The 11434-nt window shown below is 45.0% G+C and overlaps 1 protein-coding gene across 1 annotated transcript; it reads right to left on the bottom strand.

Annotated features, from left to right (window-relative positions):
- Nucleotides 1–2559: 2559 nt before the first annotated feature.
- On the bottom strand, nucleotides 2560–3024 carry LOC145736233 (uncharacterized). Its single transcript, XM_081990536.1, has one exon. The coding sequence runs from the start codon at nucleotides 3022–3024 to the stop codon at nucleotides 2560–2562; it is 465 nt and encodes a 154-aa protein (XP_081846662.1).
- Between the last annotated feature and the right edge of the window lie 8410 nt (nucleotides 3025–11434).

The raw sequence follows: 11434 nt of genomic DNA, 5'->3' as shown, positions 1-11434 counted from the left end.
CTAATCTTACAACGGTTTCAAACCTCTTTGACGTTTTTTGTGTTATCCAGCTTTCTATCGCGTCGTCGCTGTTTTTTTTTTGATTCCTATGCGGTTTTTGCTATGACGGAGGCATAAGTTCGTTGATATGGCGTATTGTTAAGCACTTTTCCCATAATTGAATTACTTTCTTTTTCTGGTCGCGGTTGAAATTCTTTTATTTGTATTTTATGTTCTAGGTTTATTTTTTCTTGTTCCAACTGTCCCATTTTGTATATTAACAATGTTAAGTTTTTCTGAATATGGAATGTTGAGTTTTGAATAATTTCTCGGTTTTCTTGGTTTGACTGCTGTTGTATCGCTTCCAGTGATATGGTAATTTCTAATAGTAGATTATCCATATTTACGTGGTTTTGGTAGTTCGTTTTTGTTTTGGTTTCATATATTGTATTTGGAGAAGATTCAGAAAATCCGTCACTATTTAATGTGTTATCGGTAAATAACTGTGCTCTGGAACCATCACAAGGTTTTTTATGTTCTTTTTGAATATCAGGAGATACTTCTTGCCTTTGGCGTTTTTTGTGACGCTGCATTTTGTGGATGCTGTTCAGATTTTGTTACGTTGACGTTTTCGACTTGCCCTGGTAAAGCTGGAATCAGATGAGAAAAGGCCACATTATTATTATTATATAATCAGAGGTGTCCTATTAAAATATTCCCGAAAATAAATTGTTAAGCGGTCAAAAAGCCACTTGGCAACGTAGTACGGTTTTTACTTGGACACAATTAAAACAGATGCGGCAGCGGCCAGGGACAGATGGACCTTTTCATATGCTTTTACCACATTTTACTAGCCGGCACTCTAAACGGTGTTGCCAAGTTTAAAAAAATGTAGTGGCGGTCAGGGAGACTTAGGGGGTTAGGTTAGGTTCCGTTTTAGTCTGGTGTTTTGGTTGTATTGTTGATGGTCGCAGTTGAAGTTCACACAGTGTTATGAATGAAAAACGTTATTTTGTCATAATGTGTTCCAAAAAGGTTGGAAAGAAAGGTGTTATCATACACAGCCAAGGCCGTGAAATCGTCAGTAACGTCTTACAATTTACGAAGAAAGAAGCAGAAGGAGTTTCCATTCCTTTGAAAAACTTTTTGTCTTTTATTTTCTTTATTAAAAACGACGAAAACGTTTCATTTTACTGATAAAATAATAGCACGCCACTGACTGGCTGCAACAACTTCGAAAGTAACGAGAGCAGCAATATTTAAAGCGAGACGTACAGAGATCGTGACATCATCGTTTGATGACGCCTGTGGCCTTTTCTTAGCTGATTCGAGCTTTATATCATATTTATCATCAACGGTTGGCTTTATCAGTTTCCTGTTTTTTGCTGCCCGGGTTTCAGATTGTTTATTTACATCCTTATCTTGACCAGGTTGACTTTTTTCCAATTCTGACCTTACGGTTTGTTTCATTGCAGCTATTGTTAGTGAAGAAGATCTGGTTTTCCGGCAAGGCTTGTCCAAAAAATTTGAGTCAGAAGCAGTGACTTTTCCGGTGCCCCCACTATTTCCACTCATGTTCAAACAACAACACTTTTAAGTGTAACTTTAAGCAGAAAACTAATGAGCAAACGCGAACGACTCCGAAACACGTCCTATCTCGACGACTATCCTATACCGAAACCTAAGAAGGCTCAAGCTCCGGTTCACAACTCGCCTGGGAAAGCTGCATCTGTGGGTTTTTGCCTTCTGCCGAAGTCACAAGCGGATCCAGTTCAGTCTCAGTTCGAACACGAAGCTTAAAATCGTCCAACAGAAAGTCTTTCAAGATCACGTCCACACTCCAATGGAAATAGTCGTTGTAGAGGACGGAGTAAGCATCCTTTGATAGTCTCCACTTTGGCTAAACGAATCTGCCCATCTTTTCTTGGAAGAACTTCTACAACACGTCCGATAGGCCATTCCAGACGTATTGTCGCTTCCGATGAGTACCAACTCACCAATGTCAACTGGGCGGGTCACTTTTCCATCGCAAAATAGCTTCAACTGTCCCAAGTATTCTGAACGAAAACGTTTTCGAAGCGTTTCACGTAGAGTCTGAAGCTTCCGTATCTTCCGGCTGAATAAAGTTTTGTCAATGACGTCACAATCGGGTAATCTGTCTTCTATCTGTTCTCTTAAAAACATGAGGGGAGTCAGTGCAATCAGATCTTGAGGATCTTCTGACAAGTAAGTGAGAGGTCTTGAGTTGACTACTGACTCGCACTCGCACAATAGTGTTGATAATTCTTCATAATTGAGGCTGGCTCCTCCCAACCCTTGCCTTAATAGCTGTTTTAGAACACCTATTAACCTTTCCCAAAATCCGCCCCACCATGCTGCAGTAGGGGGATTAAACTTCCAGGTAATACGCTGGATAGCGGTTTCCCGCGTAATTGTTTCCCAATCTAATGTCAAAAAAGCGCTTGCTGCTCCTAGGAAATTCGTACCGTTGTCGCTGTAAACAGCATTTGGTCTTCCTCGACGCGCGACAAATCGACGAAGTGCTTGGAGGAAACTAGACGTGGAGAGTGAAGTTGTAAGTTACAAATGTACGGCTCGATACACGGCGCAAGTAAACAAACAGATCCAAGCCTTCTCTCCAGTTTTGAGGTACAGCGGCCCCGCAAAATCTACTCCGGTCACCTCAAAAGCTGCCGCATCTCGTACACGATCCATGGATAGCGGTGGCGTTTTAGCAGACAAATTCTTGGAGTTAAACCGGTTACAAATCACACACTGCTTTATTACAGATCTAATAGTTCGCCTTCCATTAAGCAACCAAAATCTCTCTCGAAGGAGTGAAAGCAGACCCTGGGTTCCGACATGACATGACTTAATATGTGCTTCCATGATCATACTCTTCACTATAGCATGTTTGGATGGCACCACTATAGGAAAACGAAAGTCATCGTTATCTGACCTTGTAGATGTTCTGGACTTGTGACGAAGTAATCCTTTGTCATCATACTTGGGGGAAAAACCAATTAGTTTGAAGTAGAAGTCCATTGTCTCTCAGTGGAGGTGTAAGGATACAGGGTGCGGAATAACACACGTCTTCTCCACTATAAAAAACCAATTAGTCTAGAGTCATTCAATCCAGTGAAACAGTCATCTTGCAGTAGTTTCAGGATTTGTACCTCTGCCGCGTTATGCTCTTCCTCATCAAGTTCACCATACTTCTTTGTATCTGGTCGCCTGCAATTGGTAATAAATCTCAGGATCCACCCAAACATACGTACGGTTATGGTGTACTTCTGAAAGTAATTAAAGTGCCAAATGTCTGTTTTATCCAAATTGTTCAACGTAGTGACAAGTTTCTTTTTCTTTTCCCCATTAATCTCTTCCTCATTGGGAAGTTCAACGGCAGTTGGCCAGGTAACCGGACCGTCGTAAAGCCATCGGGGTCCCTTCCACCATCTTAAGTCGAGTAACTGCTTCGGAGAGCACCCACGTGATGGTAAGTCGGCTGGATTATACACTCCAGGCAAATGTCGCCAGTCTTCCGCCGATGTCAGCTTTCTTATCTCGTCTACGCGGTTCCACACAAACAGTCCCCATTCTTCCATTCGTTGAATCCAATGTACCACAGTGGAGGAGTCGCTCCAAAAAAATTCCTCCGCTTCGTTGGTACCAGCCATTACCCAACGAGGTATTTCAATCTGTTGCAGGTAATGCAACTCCTTAATCCAACTCATAAACTTCTGAGCTAAGTCTTCAGTCACTGGTTGATCTCAGGTCAGGTCGTCCTTCCATAATTGTTGAAGCATCAGTTTCGGAATAAGCGTAGTGGGACTGATAAAACCAATTGGGTCAAAAATTGTCTGTGTCAAAGCGAGTATCTGTCGTTTAGTGTCGGCGTTCATCTCCAAAGTACGTCTTTCATGAAACTGTAATTCAAAGTAAGATAATCTCCTTTGGGATACCAATTCAGTCCGAGCACTGCGCAGGTTTCTTTAAAATCACCAAAATTAATTTCAAAATTTTAAATAGCGACACACTAAGGTGCATATAAACTTATGCACTATATGTACTTGATGCCAAATAGTTTTAAAAAAAATTGTCGACTTTGAAATGTTGGCAACTCCAGTAGTACATCCCCGCTTATCACCACGCAACCCCGCGGCTGTCTACAAAGTGCTTTGGTCGTTCTATAACGGCCCATACATTATAACATTAGTTCTACGACAAGTTGTACGATAGATGATGATAAAAAAGTTAGGAAAAAGAAAAGAAAGGAAAAAGTTTATGTTTATTGGCATATTCAACCGGCAGAACACACTGATCAAACACCCTCCGCTTAAGGCATATGGGGGTTTCGGACTTAAAAATGTGCTTCAGCTTCCCATAGGCCGCCCACGTTAGTCCTATCTTTCTTTTGATTTCGCAGGTTTGATTGTCTCTGCCAATCGTAATATCATGGCCCAGATATCTGTAGGATGTAACTTGGGAAATTTCTTTTCCTTCTACTAAGTAGTTTCGGTTTGGGACTAGATTTGTCATGAAACTTGTTTTCGATGGATTGATTTGCTCACGATAGAGATCTATAAATTCAGTCCAAAATGTATTAGTCTCCATATTTTCGCGAGAGTTTATGTCAAATTTGTATTTGACGAGTCGTGAGTTGTGCATACATCAGTCCGATTTGTCGTATATCAAACGCCGACGTTGGACGACAGCATCATACACTATGCAATTATGGTTTCGACGGTCGAATCTACCTGAGTTGTACAACTTGTCGTACAACTAATTCTATAATGTATGGGCCGTTTAAGAATAGCATTTATAAAAACATGATTAATATCTCGTCGATAATTTTTTTAACAAAACATGTAGTTCGGATCTGGATTGACATCAAGCCGCTGTTTTGTCATCTAAATCCAATTTTAGGTCTGCTTAAGTTCTTAGGATGGAATCTAAATTGTTCTCCATATCTGAAATTCAAATGTATTAATTAACATAATTTATACGCAAAGATAACGATTTTAGTTGCTAGATTTTAATTCAATAACTTTTTACATATACAGTTAGCTTGTATTGCTTTATTCCTAAGCAAAAATCGTCTATAGTGAAGTTTAAATAGGTCACAAACCAGCATTTAACACTATAAACAATCAATTCACGAGCAGGATGCTATACACTACTATATCTCCTACATTATCATAAAACACAAACCACACACCTTTATTTTTGTCTAATACTTCCATTGCCACCAATTCTTTATTTGCTTCCTAAGATCATTAATATATTTAATTATAGATGGTGCCTCAGTTTTAACTTACCATCTCGTTGAACAAATCTTTATCTGGATTTTTTATGCCGGAATCTTTTGTTTCATTGGGTTTGATAGCTAAAACAAAAGTTAGTTTTACTGCAAAATAAAAGAAGGAAAAAATGACCAAACCTTTATCTGTAATAGCTGTAATGTTACTGTAGTATATTGAGAGTACATATTTGTTAAGAAGAGTAGAATTGTGCGGAGAGTAAACATAACCAAAAACTACTACTACTACAGTTGGCTGTAACTTCTGAATGGGTGCTAATCGTGCTAAATAAACTTCTGCTAAACTGAATATTCCTAGTCTATTTGTTCACGTTACAACATATTTTTGGCGACGAGTAGATCGGTGATGGTGTAAGACGGCCGACGGAGTATTCCTAGTCTATTTGTTCACGTTACAACAGTTACCACCATAATCTATGTTCAGTATAATTTCACCTGATAGAGAAATAACAAGCTTATTTATTATTATCCTAAATGATTTTAAACCAATGATAGTTAGCAAAAAGCTGTATTGGACAAAGCAGTAATCTAGCATTGGTATTTTGTGAGTCTAATATTTTCATTTCTTATTGAACTATAACACTACTTGTCTCAAAGACACTTACTTTCATCTTGATTGAATTTTATGCCCATCATTTTCATGAAATTTATATGACTGTAGCGCTTTTCTTGCGGATTTCTTCGGTTACGTTGCCTCGGGCGCCACCTTCGTTATTTATAGTGGCTGAAGGTCCACTTTGCGGTACCTGGGTAGCCTTTAGACAGCTGGAGAAAAGTTCCAAAGGGTTCGGGAAGAAAACAAAATTAAAACAAGTGTTTCCTCTAAATGCACTGTATTGCGGCTCTCGGTACTTACAGTAAATACTTACGGTAACAAATACCCAATGAAACGGAAGTTACCTTATTCGGTGGTACGGGGAAAGCGTGTAACGATAATGAAAACTACCTACGGACCCTTCACTACTGTTTAGCCTGACTACTGTAGATTAAAACTGTCTGTGACACGGTGTAAGTACGCCGGTAGGGTACGGTTATGTAAAACTGACTACTCGGCGCCGGAATTTAATCCAAAAACCCAAAGAGGCCCAATTACGTGACCAGCGGTGTTCCCGTCACTCGACCTAACCTCTAGGTGCCGCCCCGATTCCCCGGGGTTCGACAAATAGAGCCTCCGTTGCACGCTGTTTCCCCAATCATGCAACAGAGGTTTCAAGTCTCGTAATGTTGCCAGTCACACAGCCGCTAATCCCTCCAGTATTCCCAAACCCGTTTACCACTCCGTTTCCCCGGAGCTAAGCAAACGAGCTACAGGATTCACCGTTCCCGCTTGCTACACCGTTTCCCCGGTGTCCAACAAACAGGAACAGGACCAGAAGGATTACCTAACTGTTTTCAAAAACAAGTTACTGTAGCCGGCGCCGTCTTACCAGAAATACCCTCAAACGGAAAACCCCGGAAAGATATAGCAAATGCCCCAAACGGAAATCCCCGGAAAAATACTGAAAACGCCCCAATTTACAGTTTGTTAAAATAGCTACAGTTAACGGTACGGGTTTAAACAGCAAACAGAACAAATACCGGACGGTCGGTATGTGCCAATTTTTTACTTACAGATTCGCGGAGATAAGAGATATCCGTCGGCACGGAACGGCTAAGCTGGCTGGTTTCGATCTTTTGATGATCGAAGAATCCCTATTTTCCGGTGCGGGGCCTTCTTTTATACACGAAACCCACGGTGGGGGCTGTTAGTGGCGGTACCCACTCTCAGCGCCCACCGAACCATTTCGAACGGCCCCGGACGGCCCCGATAAAATCGACGCCACGACGGCCGCGGTCTAGCACCCAGCAGTGAAGGCCACGCGTAAATTCGATAGAAACAGCGAAAAATTAGTAACTTCGTTACACACCCCCCCTTCTTACGGAAAAAAAAAATATTTGTCCCAACATAATATTGTCACGAATAGCATAGATTGCACTATGTTCCGTTACCTAGTCGGGCCCCGGTCTCCCCTAGTGCACTGTCTGAATCAGCAAGACCGGCAAATTGGGGTCACGATGTGGGTATTTAATCAGCGTCTCAAGCCATCGAAGATCACTGGTCTCTGGGTCGGTCTATCGAGCATCAGTCCGAACTTTCTAGTGCCCGGACGGCTCGATACCTTCTTGGAATCCAGGCTGAAAAGACGAGAGTTCTTACGCAACCCTGAGGTGACCGTCCGAACTCTTGAACCTATCAGTACTTGAAGTAAGTCCTTTGGGCGTGTCGGTCAAAGGGGTTCCCAGCTCGTATCGAGAGGGTTTCGCTTGGCGACACTTCAAGAGGGCTTGCAGGGCCATAAGTAAGTCCTTTGGGCGTGCCGGACATAGGGGACCCAGCTCGTATCGAGAGGGTACCGCTTGGCGGCACTTCAGAAGGCCTTACGCCCATTCCCCCACACCCACGCATCGACACACCCCCTCTCAGAAAGTGTTCCATGCGCGTCCCGCCAGCGGCGGTGCTAGCGGCCCTCCTAGTCTGGGGGTAAGATCTATTTAGTGTAATCGAAGTAATAAATAAAGACCACATACTTGAGCTACGATTGTTGTTTCTCTTCCTACGCCACCCCCAAAACGTGACAATATATATTTTTTTTTAAACGAACCAGAAAACGAAAAAAAACTAAAAAAAAAACTCTAACGGTAATTAACTAAGCTTAACCTAACTTAACCTAATCTAAAACTAATCGACTAGACGGTGGCGTCTTTCGGGGCACCCACACCGTGGGCAACCCCGGGACGAGGATCGGCGGCGGACAGGAGACGGATCGGCGGGCGACCTGCGGGAGCGCGGTGGTCGCGGTGGCGGCGGAGGCAGTAGCGGCAGTGGGCAGCACCGACGGGTGGTGACACCCAGCCTCCCGCACTGGGAGCAGAACAGCAGCGGTGACAGCTGGCACTCCGTCCGGTAATGCCCCCGGTGACCGCACCTCCAGCACGAGTCTGGGTGCACCGTCACCCGGTGGTCCTCCATCCACCTTCTCTCTTCTCGGAGGCGTCGAACCGCCTCTGGCGTCTCGGGACGGCTCGGGGGCGGCGGCGACGGTGCGTGGCGGTCCACCTCCCGATAGAAGGGGTCACCCCCCGTTGGGACTACCACCGACACATCTGACGACGCGTCACTGTCGCTCATATCGGCTAGTAAAAAAAAAACAATAAGTGTCGGTACAGGACCCGCTCACATAATCACTAGACGGTACAAAAACGGCACAACCCCAATTACAACCCCCGGAACTCTACGGTACATTAATACATCACCTCCGCAGAACTTAATGGTTTTAAGTCCTTGATATGTATACGGCGGTACCATTTTCCGTTCTCATCCCTTAAGTCGTACACCACCGGTGACACCACTCGTTTTACCAAGTACGGTCCGGAAAACTTCGGAGCTAGCTTTGCAGCAAAACCCTTGTCGGCGGATGACAACGGATTTTCCCGTTTCATAACTCGGTCCCCAACTTTACATCTCCATTCTCGTCGGCGTAAATTGTACGGCTCTGTGCGGAGAAAGCTCGGCCCAGATTAACTCGGACCAACTCATAAACTTCAGCAAGCTTTCGGAGATGTTCGGTATAGCCTTGGTAGTCGGTTTCGGCGGGCGGGCGGTCGTTTGTAAGTTCGGTGACGGGCGGGCGGTCGCTTGTAATGTCAGTGACGGGCGGACGGGACAATGCAGCGGGCGGCTCCAACTCTCGGCCAAAGTTCAGAAAGGCCGGAGTAAACCCTGTAGACTCATGTCGGGACGTGTTCACGGCGAAAACCAAATCTGTAAGATAAACATCCCACTTTCTGTGGTTTTCCTCGCAAAAGGAAGCCACCATAAGTCTTATTTGTACGCTCTACCGGGTTTGCTTGCGGTGTGTACGGCGGAGTCAGACGGTGGTTTATTCCCATTTCCTTCAGTAAACCACGGAACAGTTTACCAGTAAACTGGGTCCCATTGTCGGAAATTACGGTTTTCGGACACCCAAAGCGCATTAAGACTTCTTCGTGTAGAGCTTGACTGACGGCCTTGGCGGTAGCTTTGCGGATGGCTTTGCACTGGACCCACTTTGTAAACCTATCCTGAAATACAACCTTATAAGAGTTACCCTTAGAGGACCTCGGCAACGGCCCCACTAGGTCAGTGCTAACGGTTTCCCACGGTTGACAGTTGCGGGACGGTTGCATCTTTCCAGGCGGTTTCTGGGATTCACCCTTAAATCGCTGACATACAGAGCAATTCCGGACGAACCGAGCGGTATCTCGGAACATCCCTGGCCAATAATAGCGGCGGGCAATGCGGGCTATTGTCTTGGCTATGCCCTGATGGCCGGCGGTCGGTTGAGAGTGGTTTTCTTCCAGTACAGCTTTTCGAGCATCTTTAGGCACGCAAACTTTCCATGGATCGGCCATTTCGTTCTCAGTCAAGTCGGTCATGTCCCAGAAATGTCGATAGAGACGGCCATTGCGTACACAAGAATCCGGAAACGCTTCGGGGTTCTTTTCCACGGCGGTTTTCTTCGAACTGTACCAAGGACAAGGTACGAAGTCTTCGAGAGCGGAAACGGGGTCCACTTCGTCTTCAGGCTTGCCTACCGGACTCCTAGACAAAGTATCGGCTACCTTATTAAGTATTCCCTTACGGTATTTAATTTCGAAGTCGAACTGTTGCAGGTACACACTCCATCGAGCCAAACGGCCGGACGGTCTCTTTAAGGAGTGTAACCAGCGGAGCGACTGGTGGTCGGTCACTACGGTAAACCGGTAGCCCTCTAAGTACGGTCTCATCTTTTCGGTGCCCCAAACTATGGCCAGACACTTTTTTTCAGTCACAGAGTACTTCTTTTCGGCGGCGGACAGACTACGGCTGGCGTACGCTATGACATGGTCACCATCGGTGTCATGCTGAATTAGAGCTGCCCCTAATCCAGCGTCGGAGGCGTCAGTCTGTAAAATAAACGGCTTGGTAAAGTCAGGACAGGTTAATACGGGCGCCTCTGTAAGCCGGATTTTTAACTGCTCAAATGCAGCCTGCTGTTCTTCCTGCCATTGCCAGCGTACGTTTTTCTTTAACAGGCGGTTCAACGGGGCGGCTAATTGTGAGAAATTTTCCACAAAACGGCGGTACCACGATGCAACTCCCAGAAATCTTCGTACGCCCCTCACGTTAGTCGGCGGCGGTAAACTGAGTATTGCCGAGACCTTTTCCGGGTCAGTGCGGATTCCCTCGGATGACCCAAATAACGGAGCGATCGGCGCCCGAATTGACACTTCTCTGGATTCAATTTCAGGTTGGCAGCTCGCAGACGGTCAAAAACCTGTTTTAAAAAGTGTAAATGCTCGTTAAATGTCTCGCCCAGTACTATTATGTCATCTAAATAGGCGAAACAGTACGGCTCTAACTCAGGCCCGATCACACGGTCCATTAGGCGCTGAAAGGTGGCGAGGGCGGAATGAAGACCAAACGGCATCACTCGGAACTGGAACAGGCCTCTACCCGGTACGGTAAACGCGGTAATCGGTTTACTTTCTTCCGTCAACGGTACCTGCCAATAACCCTGTTTCAAGTCTATACTAGAAATGTATCTGGCTCTGCGCAGCTAGTCCAGTATTGCGTTGATGAACGGCAACGGGTACGCATCCGGACGAGACACAGAGTTCACTTTCTGAAAATCGATAGAGAACCGGTGCTTACCATCCTTTTTCTTGACAATTACCACTGGCGAGCTCCAGGGGCTCATGGAAGGCTCAATCACGCCCTCTTCCAGCATCCGATCAACCTCTGGGTTGATCACTTCCTGCATTTTCGGATTGCGGGGCTGGTATCTTTGTTTTATTGGGTCGCTTTGTGTCAAGTTAATGTGGTGGTAAATCAGCGGTGTTGTGCCCTCTATTGACTCAATACCGGGTACTTCGGCGGCCAAAAAGTTCTGAAGTCGGTCCTCTTCATCGGCGGTTAGCAACAGTTTCGGCGGTGCGGTAAGACCCAACGGACTGCATGGAAGAGGCAGCGGTGCTACGGAAACCTGACTGGTGCTTAGGTCAATCTGAAAAGCATGTTGTTTAAACAAATCCATGCCAAACACAACGTCGGAAGTGAGATTTGGCAAATAGCTC

Source organism: Ips typographus, linkage group LG12, assembly GCF_016097725.1.
Source record: "Ips typographus isolate SLU linkage group LG12, UJ_Ityp_2.0, whole genome shotgun sequence".
Classification (NCBI taxonomy): Eukaryota; Metazoa; Arthropoda; class Insecta; order Coleoptera; family Curculionidae; genus Ips; species Ips typographus.
This window is presented reverse-complemented; position numbering and strand designations above follow the sequence as displayed.